General features: G+C 38.7%; 1 protein-coding gene across 7 annotated transcripts in view; it reads right to left on the bottom strand.

Moving 5' to 3' along the window:
* DNM3 (dynamin 3) overlaps window positions 1–19,210 on the bottom strand; it is a 584,407-nt gene that overhangs the window by 161,985 nt on the left and 403,212 nt on the right. The window contains exon 16 of one of the 7 annotated variants that reach the window (XM_077756004.1): window positions 11,945–12,146. The exons of the other annotated variants lie outside the window; for them this stretch is intronic. Within the exon in view, the coding sequence (XP_077612130.1) occupies window positions 12,093–12,146 (54 nt within the window). The 3' untranslated portion in view covers window positions 11,945–12,092. Of the gene's footprint in view, window positions 1–11,944; window positions 12,147–19,210 lie in introns of those variants that run through there. 7 annotated transcript variants of the gene reach the window in all.

The raw sequence follows: 19,210 nt of genomic DNA, 5'->3' as shown, positions 1-19,210 counted from the left end.
CGTGCTCTCTAGCCAGCTTGTGGGGGCCATGTTTTCTGCAGACTCCATAGACAGTTATTGCCAGGAGAACTGGCTTTGCCACTTATTACTCTCAAATTAATTAGAGAAAAGTTGGGCAGAACACATCAGAATAGTAAGGCAGAGATGACTGAATCAGCTGAAGGAAACTCTTTGGAGAACAAAATGTCCATCCCGGCAGACAATGTCATGTGTTCAAAGAAGATAAAAAAAACATAAAAGAAACTAAAAGGAAGTGAGAGAAGTCTAAGAATAAACATGAAAAAGCACTGTAAGAAAATTCCAATATTTCTTGTACCAAAATTAATAATATATTAGCAAACACAAGTATATTCTAAGTAGCAAAATACATAATTTAAGTTACTCAAGTATCATAGTTGAGTCTGTTTGAAACACTTGTCAGACTATGTTAGGATAGAATTCTAACAGGCAAGATCACGGATTGAATGAAAAGCTATCCAATACATAATCAAATGAAAATGCTTGAAACTCAGGGAACAATTTTTTATTGGATGTTTTTCAATGCCCTAAATTTAAGCAGCTGGATTTTTTTTAATGCACCATCCTATTCAACCTTTTGAAATGATGGATTCGCCTTTTAATGGGAAATCTGCATTTCATTGTAAAGATGGAACACAATGTCCTTGGCGTGTTTTCTCTAGAAGTAGGCTCCCTTTCATACTGCGTTCTTTAGCATACAGTGAAGACCAAAAATCCAGCAAGTTTACGTCAGACATTAAATGCTGGAGATACACATATGCAGACAGGGGAACATGAAAAATGTAGTTTCATTTCCAAACTACTAAGTGTCATTTATCCAAGGTTTTTGAGGACATATTGCTAAATTATTTCATAATCAAGAGTTTTAAGACTGACAAAGGGAGAAGAAAAAGAATATTCAGACTGATTTGTTTAATTTAAGTTGTAAGTCAACTGAAGAATTAGAGCAATGAAACACTCTATTATGGATATTTCTAAAATTCTTGGTGCTCTGGGCAAAGAACGATGTTCTGTTAAAAGAACATCTTTAATATGAAGCAGCTAAAACAAACAAAAGGAATTGAGGGGGAGAAAGGATAAACAGAATTATAATTTCCAAGATACAGTGAGTCTTAGCACCAGCTTAATTGAGACATTTGCTACATAGTCTTTGTTAGTTCTATTAAACTGTCTAATAATACACTGTTGCAATATGGTAGCCACCAGGCACAGGTCACTGTTGAGCACTTGAATGTAGCTAGTTAAATTGGGATATACTCTAAGCATTAAACACATGCCAGATATCAAAGACTTAGTGTGAGAAAAAGAATGTGAATAATCTCATCAACATTTCTTTAATGTTTCTTTATTTATTTTGAGAGAGAGAGAGAGAGAGTGAGAGCGCACATATGTGTCCAGAGGAGGGGCAGAGAGAGAGAATCCCAAGCATTCGATACCACAAACCATGAGATCATGATATGAGCCAAAATCAAGAGTTAGCTCAGCTGACTAAGCCACCCAGAAGCCCCCTCAGCAATATGTTTACACTGATATTATTGGGGTACCTGGCTGGCTCAGTCAGTAGAACATGGGAATCTTGATCTCAGGGTTGTAAGTTTAAGCCCCACTTTGGGTGTAGAGATTGCTTAAAAATATATTGATTATATGTTGAAATGATAATATATTGAATATATTAGGGCATATAAAATATTATTATATTCAATTTTATCTGTTTCTTTATAGTGTTTTGCATATGGCTGCTAGACTATTTAAAATGATATATGTGGCTTATATTAACATTCTATTGATGGTGTTGAGCCCCATATACTTATCATCACTTTCCTTCCTTTCATCCACCCAATTTTTCTCTTGATCTCCCTGTTTCTGCCATTAGGTGTATTTTTCACTTCCCCCAATCCCCCAATCTGAAACTTCACTATCATTTCTGACATACTGTCTTCCTTCACTCCCTTTATTACATCAAGACTATGTTGCATACTGTTTGAAGTATTTGTCAGAGCTCCACCTATTTGACATTCCCACTACATTAGTCCAGCTCTGACATCTCACAAGCATGTGGTTATAAATGATCTCCTATCTAGTCTCCTTGCTTTCTAACTCCTCAAATATCACCAGGGAAGAGCAATTTTCTGAAACTACTCTGTCAAATTCATCACAGTCCTTCCAAATGTTCACACCTTTGTAATATTTATGGGAGAAAATCCATGAAACTCCTTAATGTGACATAGGTCACTTTTGTCACATGAAATACCTCCAAATTGGTCCAATCCTAATTTGTGAATATTTCTTTTACACTTCCATAAAAGTCTCCATTTCAACCAAATACACCTTTGTCTGCATTCTTTTCCCAACTTGAGATACCCTTTCAACTTCTCCCTAACACATCAGTTTACTCTTTAGAGTCAAGTTCAAGTTTTTCAAAACTTTTTTACAAAAAGTTTTCCAAAGTTTACGACTATCTCTTCATCATTCCCCAACCTCCCTCCTTTCAATACATATAGTAGGTATTGTTTGTTCATCTTGGTTTTTTATTTCTTTTTTAAAAATGTTTATTCATTTTTGAGAGAGAGAGGGCATGAGTGGAGGAAAGGCAAAGAGAAAGGGACAGGGAATCTGAAGCAGGCTCTGAACTGACAGCAATAAGTGCGATGTGGAGTTTGAACTCATGAACCATGAGATCATGAACTGAGCCAAAGTCAGACACTCAACTGACTGAGCCACCATGTGCCCCCTATTCATTTTTAATTATATGTTATATGAGGCATCTCCATCTTATAAAAGCATTACATAACAAAATTTGTGTGAAGGTTATTCATTTGGAATTCAGAATGTTCAATCAATTCTATTGTAGGTTACATTTGCAAAGAAAAATAAAAAGCAGAAAATATTTTCACAACATATGTAAATAAGATGTAATTTGATACTTTAAACGTTTTAGCTTAATAGACATTTTGGAGGAAAAGAAACTTCTGCAAAAATAGCTTTAGAAGCGGATGTCACTAATTCAACATTTTCCCCCTTTTAAAACATGTTGTCTTTTGTCTCCTCATTACAAAATGGTTACTAGCACTATTTGTATGGGAGGCATCCAGGGGTGCCTGGGTGGCTCAGTCGATTAAGCATCCAACTTCAGCTCAGGTCATGATCTCGCAGTTCATGGGTTCGAGCCTCACATTGGGTTCTGTGCTGGCAGTTCAGAGCCTGTATCCTGTTTCAGATTCTGTGTTTCATCTCTCTCTGCCCCTCCTCCACTCATGTTCTGTCTCTCTGTCTCAAAAATAAATAAACTATTAAGAAAAAAAAAGTATGAGAGGCATCCAGAGATTCTTTATTCAAAGAGAGAGGGAACATGAGAGAGCTTGTGATTTTTCCTTGCAGTAACTTGAAAAGTATTTGAAGGAGGAGGAGAAGATAGACCTCTAAAAGGAGGCATTAAATGTGTGAAAGAGTGCTGTGTGAAGTGGAAGTAACCAAACTGTGAGTGGTAAAAGACAGATGAATTAAGGTAGAGGGAGGTGGTAATTATTTGATGGCTACATGATATGTTCACTGACCTTGAAAGGAAATGAAAGGATCAATGAGGGACAGATGTGGGGCCAATAATGGGGTTCTAGCTGGCAGGGCACCACCAATATAACTTGGCTTCTGGAAGGAGCTGCAGTGGGTATGAGGGGAAGGTTGGGCATGTAGAGGAATAGCTTCTGCAAAGGCATAACATTGCAATTCATTATACACTTGGTAATTTATATGTAGAGAGTTTCATAACTTGGGGGATATTTGAGTGCTCTTGGGTTGATGAACTACCTTGAATCTTATTTGTACAGACATTTTCTCACTAATGAGGCAACAAAATATTCAAGGATAAGACAATGACTTCTTCATTTCTACACATTGTAGTGCCTAGTAGAGTATTGGTCATTGAAATTTATACAACATGTTGTATTATAAATACTTGTTGAATTAACTTGAAAATATCTGCTAACCAAAGCCAAATGTTGAGTAAAATATGTAATAGTCACATATATTTGAGAATCAAATAAAAATTCGATGGGAAAGAAAAAACCTGTAAAAGATGCTTGACTAATTGGTACTACTTTTCTTTCCTTTCCTTTTTTTTAAAAATGTTTATTTTGAGAGATAGCATGCATGGGTGTAAGCAGGGGAGGGGCAGAGAGAGAGGGATAGAGAGAATTCCAAGCAAGCTCCATGCTCTCAGTGCAGAGCCCCACATAGGGCTTGAACTCATGAAGCATGAGATCATGACCTGAGCTAAATTCAAGAGTCAGATGCTTAACTGACTGAGCCACCTAGGTGCCCCAGCAGTGCTGTTGATCATTAAATGTTTACAAAGTTTAGATTGATTGCCATGTTTGTTTGTTTTTTTCTCTCTTCCTCTGCTTGTATGGCTTCTACCTGCTAGGAATATCTTCTTCCTGATAAGAAGACATTTACTAGTGGTCTTGAAGTTTATGTCAAGTGCCACCTCCTCCATGAAGCCTACCCTGATTACAGCATGTCATATATGGTTGGGTTTTTTTTTTTTTTTTTTTTTGAGAGCACTGACATTTTCCATGATTTTTGTCCTAGGTTACATAGGATGCCATTTCTTATTTATGCTCAGATGCCTCTTCAAATAAGTTAAAAGCTCTTTGAGGGCAAGGTTTACATTAAAATTCTTTTGTGTCTCCACTTAACAGTTATACACTGCTGCATATACATATACTGTTTAATACACTTTTGACTTAATGATATAGCAGAAATAAAATTCCAACATGATGAAATTATACAACTTTGTTGTATCTATACCATTTTACTACAGTGTCTACCTATCTACTATTATGTTTACTAATGTCTATACCATTATGTTAAAAATTAAACAGATGTGATATAAGCTTATTTTTAATGCCTGAAAGATCGATTTTGAATGAACTTGTACCATATAAGGTGAAGTTTTACTAACCTAGACCAGTCCAGAATGTCTACAAACAGGGAAACTAAAGATATCCTGGGTTGGGGGGTGGGTACCTGGACCAAGAAAAATATGATGCTCCTATAAATTAATGATAACCTTTCATCCTTTGAGTAACTTACACAGAGTTATGTAAGCATACATACTGATCATGCTCCTCACCCCCACTTCATTCTCCAAGATGACAGGGTACTGACATTCAGAGTAAATTAAAATTCCTCAATGTACCTGCTGTCCCAGCCTCAGGACTCCTGCTTTCCAGGAAAATCAATGCATTTTTATTTTCCCCACAGAACACATCTAATCATATCTTCTTGTTTTGTTTTCTATACTATTTCTTCCACTAGAAATACTTTTGTCTATTTGCCATTCTGCTTCTCTTCCTCTCAAAATTCCTGCAAACTCCATCTAGTTCAGACCTAATGCACATTTTTTTCTTAAAGTATTACAGATCTCATTTTTCTGTCTTCTATTTCTTCTCCATCCCGCTTGTAGACTTATTTTTAAATCAGTAGGATCCTTAAAAAATTTTCTGACACCAAAGCTAATTCTATTGGGTAGATTAAAAAGTGAAGTTCCTCTGATTAAGGTCAGAGTGTGACTATGAGAAAACCTGCCCATTAGACTCATCTTCTTGCTCTGACGTCGCCTCTATGAATTGTAGTTGGGACATCTAAGGATTCTAGTACTCAGGCCTAGATCTCCTTTGTCTCCTGGTGTTCCCACAGCTCTGCCCTCAACCCAGTCTGCCTGGAACTCGGTGGGCCTCACCTCTCAGGTCTTCTACACCAAGTAGTTCCATCTTGCTCCTTGTGACTTCTAACTGAGCAAGCAGATCTCTCAGAACCATGGATATGATTCAGCAAATTCCTCCAGTTCAAACTAACCCTGTCATACCCTTGACTGACTAATTGGGCACTGTGATGTGCCCAGAAATTCACCCAAGGATACAGTGCTCTCCAGCCACCAGATATCCCTGCTGTGACCAAGCACAGTGCTCAGGCATCTTCAATCATTTTCAAAATTTCTCTCACCCTGGTTTGATTGCTTGACAGCACTATGTGTTTGGTTTACTTTTCATCTTATTTTCCAAGTGTCTGACGATTTCACTTAAGTGTGCTTAGGCTCTGCCTTTCCAACTACAAGTTAAGTTCCCAGGGAAGGAGCATACCTGCTACTATTACCATTATTTCTGTAGTTGTTAATCTTTGTATGTGTCTTGCTCCTCTGCTACTCTGTAACTATTTCCTGACTTCCCTATCAATGCATCAACTCTTTGAGGGAAGCAACTGTTTTCTTCTTAGCAGTAGTTGCATAGTTGACTTTCATCATACACAGTGTCTAAGGAACATATGACTGAGTCCCCTTATGGGCTGGCACAGTGCTTTACTTAGATTGAGGATTCAGAGATGATGATTGACTTATAAAATAATCAAAATATCAAAGAAAAAAAGAAAATCTATAAAAATATTGAGAATATCAGAATACTAGTTCCACATGCTTTTGAAAAGTCTAGTGTTTATTGCTCTTAAGATGTTATAACTATAGAGATGTATAAGTATGAAACTCATAATGCAAACTACCCATCTTTTCATTTGAGCTCTAATTCCCTGCTTTAATCGGAATTACATTCTGAGTAGTAAACAGCATCTGTGAGCCAGGAGGCCGCTAGTGAAAAGCACTTCTTTATATTTTTCTCTTCGACCCTGAGGAAACTGCCCATGTGTATGTGGGCTTTAATGGACTGTCAGAGGAGGCTCAAGAAAACCCGATGGATATGCCACTGGCTTCATGGCTGCCCCCTCTACACTCACTCAGATCCTTAAAGGGAGATATACCTTGGCATATCCCCATTGTGTAAGGGAAAAATAGGAATGCTTGCCATTACCCAACCAGAGACCGCTTCTGTCCTTCTGTCTCTTCAGAGTCCAATGCAATTTCCACCTCCTCCAGGAAGCCTGCCTGGCCATAAGAGCCCACTGGAGGGCCCCATCTTTCATTCTCTTGTCATTCTTGGGCAACACCGCTTCTTTTTTTCTTTTGCATGTGCTAACATTTTTCTGATAACATTACTGTGTGGCCTTCATGTTTCTCACTTTGATATTGAAAGGACGATCAGTACACTGAATGTGCTGGTGACTGCTTCGCTGGAGCAGAGCCCACAGCACCATGGCCCAGCCAGAGGGGTGCTCTCAGACTACAGCCTCAGTGGAGTGTGGCCCCAGAAGCCACACTGAGCTCTGTGTCCAGCAGAACACACATAGTACATGGAGGAAGCATCTACGAGTAAGGCCATGTCCATTATAGGGATTGTGTAAACTTGTTGTGTTGTTTTTTCCTGCCAGGTATCGTATGTATGGTGTTTTATGCTTCAATGCATTGGAAACTTTCCATTTTATTCAAGAAATATGTTCCATGTTAAAAAGCCTTGATTAAGGAGGAGGAAAGAAAGCATATATTGCCTTACAGTTCCAGGTACCTCTAATACCCTCAAATGTGGACTCCCTCACCTCCCCAAAAATGACTTTTGCAATTTTAAAGTTAGAAAATTAAAGACTATATCTTAATTTTTTGATATTTAATCTCTATATTCTTATAATTAGAGGAATATTCATGAGTATTTGCACACACAAGATTGAAAGTGTACAAGATCAGTAAGGATAAGCATATATTAAAGAATACATTTAGGGGCGCCTGGGTGGCTTAGTCGGTTAAGCATCCGACTTTCGCTTAGGTCGTGATCTCGCGGTTCGTGGGTTCGGGCCCCGCGTCGGGCTCTGTGCTGACTGCCGGCTCAGAGCCTGGAGCCTGTTTCAGTCTGTGTCTCCCTCTCTCTCTGACCCTCCCCTGCTCACGCTGTCTCTCTCTCTCTCTCTCCTAGAAATAAATTTAGAAACCTTAAAAAAAAAAAAAAAAAGAATACATTTAAAGGACTATGGCTAAGCATAGCAGATTGACCATATGTATATATCTCTTTTCCCTCCCCCCAAACTCATTATGATAATAATAAAAGAATAAAATGATATTGAGCCACAGGGACAAAGAAAATAAGAAGGGAAAAAACAGTAGACAAGATTTCAAAGAGAAAAGGCAGACAGAAGAGCATTCATTGGCTTAGCATATAGAAAGGAGTTCTTTCCCCAAATTCCTATAGTGGGAGAGAATGGAAGAGAAGCCACCCCAACTGGGTCCTGTCCTGTTCTTTTTTTAAATTTTTTAAATGTTTTATTTATTTTTGAGAGAGAGATGGAGACAGTGTGAGCAGACAGAGAGAGAGGGAGACACAAAATCCGAAGACAGGCTCCAGGCTCTGAGCTGGCTGTCAGCACAGAGCCTGACGCGGGGCTCGAACCCACAAACCATGGGATCATGACCTGAGCTGAAGTCAGACACTTAACCGACTGAGCCACCCAGGCGCCCCAGTCCTGTCCTGTTCTTTGGTGGCACCTGGAGGAGGGTAGTTTGGGGGCTGAGACAGCAGGATCAGATAGTGTGTATACACAAGTACAAAGAACAATTAATGACACACAGTTACCTCCTCAAAGCACAGCAGCCCATTCCTACCCCTAGCAAGAGATCAGAGGCTTTTTCCCTATAAAAAAATTATACAAGAGAACTTTTGGGGCCCAGAGATACCAGGCGGGTTAAACAGCAAAAGTGGGACAAAAACAGAAAACTTAGTAAAAGTCTTCATATGGAAATGTCCCTCGGCCACTTTTCCTGCCTTACCTCAGAGTGCCAGCAACCAGATGTATTTCTCTGCCCCCACCGAGCAGGATATTGGACTGCTCTTCTCTGGGGAGCTAAATAGTTTCAGAGAAAATGCCCTATATTCTAATATTTCAACAAAAAGAGCAGCTTGCTACCTATTCACCTTATGGAGAGGTCCTATATTCAGCAAGCCTCACACATACAGAGTTTCCAAGTAGCTGAATGGTACAGGCTCTTAATAGATTAGAAGTACCACAGCTATGAAGTGGATTCTGAGGATGAGCTATCTCAACGTCGAGTCCAAACTCCTTATAATGTTTGAGTTCAATTCAAAACTCTTTTTCCCTTCCCAATCTTGCTCTTGTGGCTAGGGCTCCAGATGAGATCTAGTTTCAGCCAATCTGGTGCATGCCTATCCATGCCAGACTTTGGTTTGGAAGGGAGTCCCACCTGGGAGCTACAGAGGATGAGGCACCTGTTTCATTGACCCGAGATCCAGAGGCTGGAATGTGGGGTGCCCTCTTGCCTGCAGCCTCCAGTTCAGTGGCGGCAGCAGCTCCCTGGCAGCCCCAGTTCTGGACATCAGTATGGAGAGCCAGTCCAGGGAAAGCAGCCGAATTCTGTAATTTTTCCCTCCCAATGGTTCTTTGAGCAATTCACCCCCCTTAATAAATGTTTTTTACTTAAACCAGCTAGAATAGATTCTGTTGACAACTATGGACTCAGAAAACACAGTAGCTGTATCTAGTCATTATATATTATTGTGTCTTAGAAAAAATGAATAGTCAGTAAAGCAGAATAGCATTTCTCAGTAATTCANGGGTTGGGGGGGGGGGGGGGGGGGTGGTGTGAGAGAGAGCGAGCTGGGAGGAGATGGTTTATGCAGTTATGAATTTCCCAGACTTTTCACTTAAGGAAACAGCCTTTAACCAGACCAAAAAATTTTATACGTAAGAAATTTTAAAAGGGTGGGTAAGAAGCATAGACTTTGAGCAGCTTTGCAAGAAACAAAATAAGGCAACAGATGTGAATAAAGCAGACTGAATTCCAGTGGCATATATGTTCATAGACTATTATAAGCTACCACGGTAATAACAGTGTATCTCATGGGTTAAATTTTCTCTACTAGTAAGCAAAGTACAGGGACTTTGCGTTTTATACTTTCTCATTTACTAAAGCAGGAAAAAATTTACTCAGCATGGCAAAACATACTGCAAGGATTTTAAAATGGGCATATTTCAAATGTTTAATGGTCTCATTTCCTCATTTCTTTCTGTGTTCCAAGGCAACACAACTTATATTTTTTTTAAAAAAAGAGAACCTTTCAAGTTTGGGAGAGTGACTGGTTTACTTGAAAAGGTGTGTGATAGGATACAGATTTCTGGTAGTAATATCCCTCAACTCTGGCTTCAGCGGCTACACATGAAAATTAGGAAGTGAATTTAAGAGACCCCACAAACTCTGAAATTATGCTTACTTTGTAACAACTTTCAAGTGCATATTAATCACACAAAATTCTACATGCACAGCCCTTTGACTGTACTTGTATGAAATAAAAGTGTTATTTTGGCTAAGTACACCATGCATTTGTAAAAGTTCAACTCAATAAAAGTACCTTGTTTACAAATGCAATATAGTTTTTACTTATCTGAGAAAATGGGGATCAGGAAGGCATGTACAAACAAAATCCTCTGACAATTCCCAGAACTCAGTGGATGAACAGTTTTAAATTTTACCCCCATCATTTGTCACAAAGCTATGAATAAAAATCAAAGCTGAATTTTCCCCTCTCTATCCTATCATTTCAGTGAAGAAACACTCAAAAAGAGGCAGCACTATGGAGAAAAGCAACAAGACTGAGCATTTAAGCAAATTACTGAGCTTTTCCTCATACCTTTGCACTGACTAGTAAGCTACCCCTCCACCCCCGCATCCCTACCCCGATAGTGATATAATTCAGTGAATGTCTTTCTGAGACCGCTGCAGTATTTGCAAAGGAGAGCTGAGTACCATGCCCTTTGTACTTGGGTAAGGGCCCTTCTCCTCGTGTTCCAAGGAATGTGGACTCGAGATGGAATAGGGAAAAAGGAGCCCCTTCCATGCACCTTCTGGGATGCAGCCCTGGACTTGAGATGACATTTGGCTGAATTGCTCCAAGCACAGCTGGTGGTCTGTGTACCGTTATTGGCTCAAACACACGTTCACACAGAAACAGGGCTTTGGATAAGGGAAAAAGAACTGGAAAGGTTCTCCATCAATCCTAATCATGTCTGCTGACTGCTTTCTGTGGAAAGGGTGAAGAAGAAAAAATAGCACAGAAAAGGCTAAAGGAGGGGGTGGAGGAAGGCAGAAAGGAATGAAGTGACCTATCTGTAAGGGGGAAGGAACTATAGCTACCCATGCTAAAAGTGCCCTCCGCTTTCATTGCAAGTTCAGGTGGCCCTATCCCCAGTCTTCTGGAGACAGAGACCACTGGGAGAAGATGTCAGGGGAGGGAGTGTGGTAAGGGGAAAGGACATGCAGTTTGGGGTTAAGACATGGGTTCACATATAAGCTCTGACACTAGCTATGTGAACCCAGGTGAGTTACCTGACTTTTCTGAGTCTTACCTTATCTCAATATAAGGTAATAATTCATGACTCATAGAGGTATTGGATGAAATGAGATTATGTGCATTATTCTTAAATGTGAGGGCTGTGCATTCAGGGACTTCTGATAAATGTTCCTTTACTTTTCTTTGGGGAAAACCTTTTTAACCATCTACTTCACACTCAAAAACATAGTAAGGTATTCTCACTTCAACATAGTTATAACAGTAAGCTTTTATACTTGTAAACTATAGAATTACGAGGGGAAAATAGGAAGTTAATTGCATGCCCACCAGATAAACACACATTAAACATGAACAATATCAAGCGAGGGTGACAAGCAATGAAACGATATAAACAACTTTGAACTATGGCTTCCTATGCACAGGAGACTTGTAAGAACTCCAGAACTGTGTAACTGTGTCCATAGCCATGGAAAGAGAGAGAGAGAAAAATGTGTCTATGGGCTAAGAGGTGATATTAATTCCTCTCCCTCACTCCTATAGTGGATCGCACAGAATAACCTCAAGGAAAGTATTTGAGGGGAGATGAAAGTTTTGAAAGAAATATACAAATGAAAATTCCATAATTAAAGAATCATCTACTTTTTATTATAGATATGTTTTTATACTTTTAAAAAATAAGCAGGAGTCTCAAGACTGGCTCAAAAACTAAAAGGCAGAGAAAGTTTGTTTTCCTTCTTCAAACCTCTTCCATTCGGCAAGTTCCGCTTTTCTGCTGGCTCCAAACCAAGATGGCCTTGAGTTGGCGGCTTTTGCTGCCGCCCGGTTTGTAAGTTTCTCCCTCTACTGCATCCAAGGAAAGCTCCCCTTCTCACTCCATTCGTCCTGTATTACCAGCTGGGTTTTAAAAATCAAGAATGGGGACTCTGTTTACCTGTACAGATATCTGATACTAGTAGGCATTTAATACATGATGATTTATGATGATATCTCACTTACCTATGCTATGTCCCATTCTGCTAGGCTTTGTCTCATACATGATTACATTTATAATACATTAGTGTCAGCAAGAGAATCAATTGTTATTAATTATTGTCCTCAGGTAATATATTTGCATTTAAATCAGGTCCTTCAATTCTTCTGCTTGAATTGACTGAGTCATCCCAGTGGTTTAGCTAACTGGTAGGGGTGAGATTCTTAGCAGGTATCTAGTCCAAAGCTGCACTGAAAACTCTGACTGCTTCTCCAAGTTTTAAAGAAGTAAGTTTAGGGTAGGGTTTCTCCAGCTAGAGTTCTCTTAATGCCAGAGTTTGTGGGATCTTGTGAGAATTCAAAAAATTTTGGGGGGGTGCCTGGGTGGGTCAGTTGGTTGAGGGTCTCAGGGCATGACCTCATGATTTCATTGGGTTCAAGACCTGTGTGAGGCTCTACAGTGGTAGTGTGAAGCCTGCTTGGGATCCTATCTCCCTCTCTCTCTGCCCCTCCCCCACTCTCACTGTCTCTCTCTCAAAATAAATAAACTTTAAAAAGTAAAAAATAAATAAATAAAAATAAATAAAAAGCCATTTTGTGTAGTATTTAATAAAATTGGTATAAGGGATTTTCTGAGTTGTCTAGGGATCACTTTATAAGTAAGCACCGGCAGTCAAAACTTTTATGCCCATGTTTGTGTTTGCACCAAGTAGTGGTACTCTGTTTGTGGCATACTGATAAAGAAAAGAGCAGAGAGAGACATCAATTGTATCAGTTATATACTTTCCTCTAATGACGGCACAGTGCCCTAGGTGGTGGTGGGGGGCGGGGGTGTTCATCCCAATAGGATAAAAGTGAAAGGAGGATGGTAAGGTCTTAGAGCACAGGTTAACCCAGGCATGCCAATCTCAAAAGACCCAATGCTTGGAAGCCAGATTATATTTTCTTGTTGACTAGTCAATTATATTTCTTAAAATGACATCATCTCTCATATTAATGTTGATTAGTTGAAGTTGCTCCATAATACAAATTTGTTTGAATTTGACTTGTTCACTTTTTTTGATGTAGAATGACAAGTATGATGTGTTTATATATTTGTAGTTATAGTAAATAAAATAATTTTCTGTTACTACATTTTTAAATAATATTATGAATTAAAATAGTTTGCGTGTGCTCATAATCAATGAGGATCCTTTTCCTTTAAAGGTTGTTTGCATATTATCTGGGTTTAAGAAACATTGGTGTAGAAAAAGTATATTTGGAATTTGAAAGGGTTGACATAGTCAAAATAGGTAAAAACAAATGACCTTGACTTATAACTAATTTGGAGCAGAGCTTAAAAGTCGTTTCAATTTCTAACTGCCCTCAGCAAGACCAGGAGAAAAAAACATAGGTCTGGCCTCAGCACCTGGGAGGCCCAGCCATGGCTGGAACATACATTGAAGGTCCATGGGGGGATTGCTTTCCTGCTCTCTGCTTCAGTTTCACCATATGTAAAGCAGGGATAATAATACCCAAACTCAATCCTGAAACTGAAAAATGAAAACAAATAAACTTAACTTTACGGGAATAAAGAGGCAATAGATGGAAAAGCATTTTCATCTTTTGAGATAAAGAGAGTACTATTTAAAGGGGGAACTCTTGAAAGTATCTCAACAATATGTGTCTAATTCATACTGACATGTGTAATTGGACCTATGTTTAATTTTTGCTGCAAATTATCTGCTTCCTTTAAGAAACTGGAGTGGTAAAATGCTGAGTTGTGTGGTTCAAAAATGGAGCTGTGGAAGAATGAGGGATTCCTGGGATAGGACACAGTAAGGCTGGGCCCTTAAGAAAAGATACAAAGGGAAAACTGCAGAAAAAAACTCTGTGCCAATGGTAAGAAAAGATATCATGAAGCTGGTGGAAAATAATAGCAAGAGGGCGCCTGGGTGGTTCAGTCAGTTAGGCGTCCGACTTTGGCTCAGGTCATGATCTTGCAGTTTGTGAGTTCGAGCCCCACGTCAGGCTCTGTGCTGACAGCTCAGAGCCTGGAGCCTGCTTTGGATTCTGTGTCTCCCCCTCTCTCTGCCCCTCCCCCAGGGGCTCATGCTCTGTCTCTCAATAATAAACAAACAGTAAAATTTTTAAAAAAATAATAGTAAGGAAGTAGGGATAATGGAGATTTTCACACTTGGATCTCACTAATGACACAGATAAAGTTGAACATAGGATCTGGTGAAGTCCTCAGTGCTTCCCCAGGTAAGACCCTGAGCAGGTCAAAGAGAGATAAATTACAAGTATAAATATTGAGCTTTACCCCACTTTAGAGGACAGAGTTTATACTCTCCTCTTTCCTCTCCCCCTCCTCCTTCTCTTACATTCCTTAAGCTTAAACAACTTACAATTAAATTTAATCCATTCCTGTTTCATTATTCAGAATAATTAGATTTCAATATGAAAGCCTTCATGATTATATAAAATGATAAATCTCAGATTCCCTTTTTATGTTAACTGCCCGTGTTAGCAAGTAATAGCACATATTTAAAATAAAACGAGAATGGTGAGAACCGTACTGGCTTTCTAGGAGTGTCAGCCCTCCTGGCTCCCAACCTCAGTGTTTTAAATATAACAGAAATGTTACAAGATATTATACTTTGTGGGTTCATCAGGGGAACATTCCTTGATATAAGGAGATGATATAAGGAGATATGATCGTCTGGCCACATTGTTGAATGTGAATCAGGAAAGGCCAGGACTAGGAGCAGGAATCAAACAGGAGTACAGGAAAGAGACAGTGGTCATTCGAACTAGGGTGGTAGTTGAGGGGAGAAGTGATTGGTTCAGGAACAGGTTTTGCAGGAGAGCAGCCATTAGCAAACTATCGCTCTGAGGGTTAACTCTGGCCTTAGCTTATGTGTGTATGGCTCAAATAGATAAGGATAGTTTTTACTTTTAAATGATGATGAAAAAAGAAAGAGAAAAGAAGAGTAAGTGAAAGCCAAAACTGGCCCCCCAAAGCCTGAATTAGTCACTAACTGTTCCTTACAGAGAAAGTTTGACAACTCCTTGGAGTAGAGTCAGCAGATCATGAAATCAAACTGGTTGGAGGGAGGGATGAGGGGAAGACAAGAAGGAGGGAAAGTACTTGTAGTTTTAGCTCAAGCAGCTATGTGACGGACATTCCCTCTCCTTTCAGCCAATCATACCTTCTTGGGTATTTCCACTTTATCTTATTCATGCTTTGTTGTTGTACTTCTTTCACTATCATATTTATTTACCTTTATATGTCTGCCTCCCCTCCTTGGCTGTGAATTCTTTGAGTAGCTCTTATTTTTCTCAATATTATAGCACCCAGCTTTGTACAAGCCACATGCTCCACAACTATTGGATATAATTGAATTGATGATACGTTAAACTCATTTTCAGTGGTGCTAGTAACATCAATTTCTTAATAAATACAAAATTATAATCAATTTTTTGTATATAAGAGTTTATAAACCATTTTTACAACCCATATATTGATATTACAGTAAACCTCAGTTATGAGTTCCTCTTACAAGAAATTGTATTTTATTTTGATTTGCTTATTTATAAATTGTTAGGCACTATAAGCATTTTGAAATACATCTCTTTAGGGGAATTATTAGGAAAAGGACAGAATGAAAAGAAAAGCTTGGCAATGGAGCATTATGAAAAGTCAGTAATAAGGAAAGAAATCTGGGTATTGCAATGACAATTGGGGCAACTGAACTGGGTATGAGAGGGCTGGTGAGAAAGAAAGGAATCAAAGGTGGGCTTTCATGTTTTGAATTTAATGGTAGTGCCTGTTACTAAAATAAAGAAAAGTATGGACACACAGATTGAATTCTGTCTTGGGAAGAACAAAGTTGGAGATATAATTGTGGTTGTCATAGACATAGGACATACAGATGGTATTTAAAGCTAAATACCCTAGATGAGTAATAGCACATAATAGCAAGTAATAGCACATATTTAAAATAAAACGAGAAGAGTGAGAACCGTACTGGCTTTCTAGGAGTGTTAGCCCTCCTGGCTCCCAACCTCAGTGTTTTATATAACAAATGTGACAAGATATTATATTTTTTGGGTTCATCAGGGGAACCTTCCTTGATATAAGGAGTGATATATATGACTTAAAAGATCACCCGGCCACAATGTGGAATGTGAATCAGGGAAGGCCAGGACTAGGAGTGGGAACCAAACAGGAGTACAGGAGAGAGACAGTGGTCATTCCAACTAGGGTGGTAGTTGAAAGGAGAAGTGATAAGTTCAGCTGGAGAATAGGTGTGTAGGCAGAGAAGAGGAGAAGGCCCAGGCCACTCTAATGTTTAGACGTAAAAGAGAAGATAAAGAACCAGAGAAGACTAAGGAGGAAGAGCTGTGAGGAAAAAAAAAAAGGAAGAAGAGGAAAAATGTATTCTAAAATGGAGGGAGAGGTCAATTATATCTACTACTTCTAAGAAATACAGTATGATGTGCATAGAGGAGTAACCATTACATGTGTCAAAGTATAGGAAATGAATAATCATCATAAACACTGTTTTGGTGGAGGGAGAGAACAGAGCCTCTTGAAGTGTGTTAAAGAAGTTAAAGAAGTGGGTTTAAGAGAGAATGAGGAATTACTATAGACATGCCAAGGAGATGATGTCTCATTGAACATTAAACCCTCAAGCTGTAATAAAAAAGAAACTGCACTAAGCAAATAATATTCACTGAGAAAAACATTCAAACTTTGTTAAAACACTGGTAGCATGTATATTTTCCCCACTTTTCAAATAGCACATGTTCTAGAGGATAGTAGGCGTGAAGTGGTTAAACAAAGGGTCCTTTCCTGAAGTCAATACAGCACCAGAGGTTCCATGCAAAGCAATCAGTTTCCTGAAACAATATACCATGAGCTCTTGCTGTGGTGAGGAAGAGGGGACTATAATTCTCTTTTTTTAATTGAGGTATAGATGACACACAACATTACATTAGTATCAGTTGCACAACATAGTGATTCAACAACTTTATATTACACTATGCTTACCACAAGTATAGTTACCATCTGTCACTATACAATGTTATTATTACAATACCATTGGCTATATTCTCTATAGTGGAGAGTATAATTTAATGGAATTTCACAGGCATGTTATTACATGCACAATTTTGTCTAATGAAAGAAAGGCATTTATTTAGCTTGTACTCCAATCAAGAGCTTTGCTCCCAACAAAAAATCTGGCTCATTCTCACATGGGCGCAGAGCTCAGGAAACACAGTATTCTTAGAACAGAGACCAACCAAGAAACATCACAACATGGCAGAGCCATCATCAGGGTCACAGGTTAAGCAGGATCACAGTTTTGACACCCAGGGAAGGAATTAAAGGGCAAAACAAACCTCTAATAACACAAGAGAGGGAGCTTTGGATAGTGCAAAAGCAAGGATAAGAATTTTCTGTACAAGAATGTGATGTCCTAGCACAGACCAGCATAGTATAAGAACACCAAGGCACATACAAAAAAGAATCCACACAACTTGGGCAAGGAAAGAAGCATTGTCTTTACTAGTTTCTTAGTGAGGAGAAGCTATAAGTTTACCTAAGAACTCAAACATGCATGCTGGAGTGTGTTTCTTTTATTATACCCTGCTGTAATATGCATATATGTCTATGTAATAAAAAAGGATATGTTTCTTATTCCATACCATGGACTCAATCATCCTCTGTAATATTTTCATTAATTGCTTAAGTTTTAAAACTCCAAAAGCTAGTGCTAGAGTTAGAACCTAATAAATATCATAAGTGTAACCTGATTATTATTGACAACATTTTTGTACATAGAGTAGACAGAAGAGTTAACAATCATACCTTACAGAAACCTGCCTTAGCTGGACATATTTCTGTCTAACTGTGCTATTCATTACAAAAAAGTGCCACTAATGCAGGTTGACAAAGACAGACAGACAGATACATACATGCACACACACACACACACACACACACACACACACACACACTCATTAGGTGTTTAATTGCCATTTGACTGTGAACTCTTACTGATTTTGTCAGATTTGTTTAGAACATGTATTTCAATTATTTGATTCAAATATATCTTTTCTATAGACAATAACTCACTGGTGAATAGGGAAATGTGTCTACTTCCAGAACTTTGAACATAATAGGGCTTAATAATTGTCTGCTGAACGAATGAAAATTAAGCATAATGGTTGTTTGAATTTGGCGTATTTATTTATTAACCCTGGTGAGTGTGTATAATCATAGACTTCCAACTTGTGTGATTCCTTTCTTTAGGTTAAGACAAGAAAAATAATAAAAAATCTGTTCTTTGAATAATTTATAGTAAAATCTTGGCCAAACCAGCTTTTTATGGAAACTGCATAAAGGTGAGAGATGTTATTCAGAGATGATCTGGTTTTTAAAGGATTCTGAGGTACAGTTTGAGCTGTGTTTAAAAACTGTACTCCATGTTTTAGCTATTGTTGAGAGTGCTGCTATGAACATTGGGGTACATGTGCTCCTATGCATCAGCATTTCTGTAACCCTTGGGTAAATTCCTAGCAGTGCTATTGCTGGGGCAATGAGAAACAATGAAATCTGGCCATGTGTAGCAACATGGATGGACCTTGAGGCTGTTATGCTGAGTGAAATAAGTCAGGCAGAGAAGGACAAATATCACATGTTTGCATGTATAGGAGGATTAGGAGGAACTTAACTGAGGACCATGGGGGAGAAGAAGGGGGTAAATGGTCGGGGAAAGGGAGTGAGGCAAACCATGAGAGACTCTTGAATGNTCAGCAATTGGCAAAGGGAGAGATCTTCAGTGACAGCTATTGATAGGAAATATTTCAAAATTTATATTCACATTGCATGTTCAAGTTGTGGGACTGTACTCCAAATCAATCATTAAATAAATTTAAGGTATTCCCAGAAAAGTCCTGGAAATAAACTCACAGGAAATGTGCAGTGCCTATATGATTAC

The sequence above is a fragment of the Crocuta crocuta genome, unplaced genomic scaffold, assembly GCF_008692635.1.
Source record: "Crocuta crocuta isolate KB4526 unplaced genomic scaffold, BGI_CrCroc_1.0 scaffold122, whole genome shotgun sequence".
Taxonomy (NCBI): Eukaryota; Metazoa; Chordata; class Mammalia; order Carnivora; family Hyaenidae; genus Crocuta; species Crocuta crocuta.
This window is presented reverse-complemented; position numbering and strand designations above follow the sequence as displayed.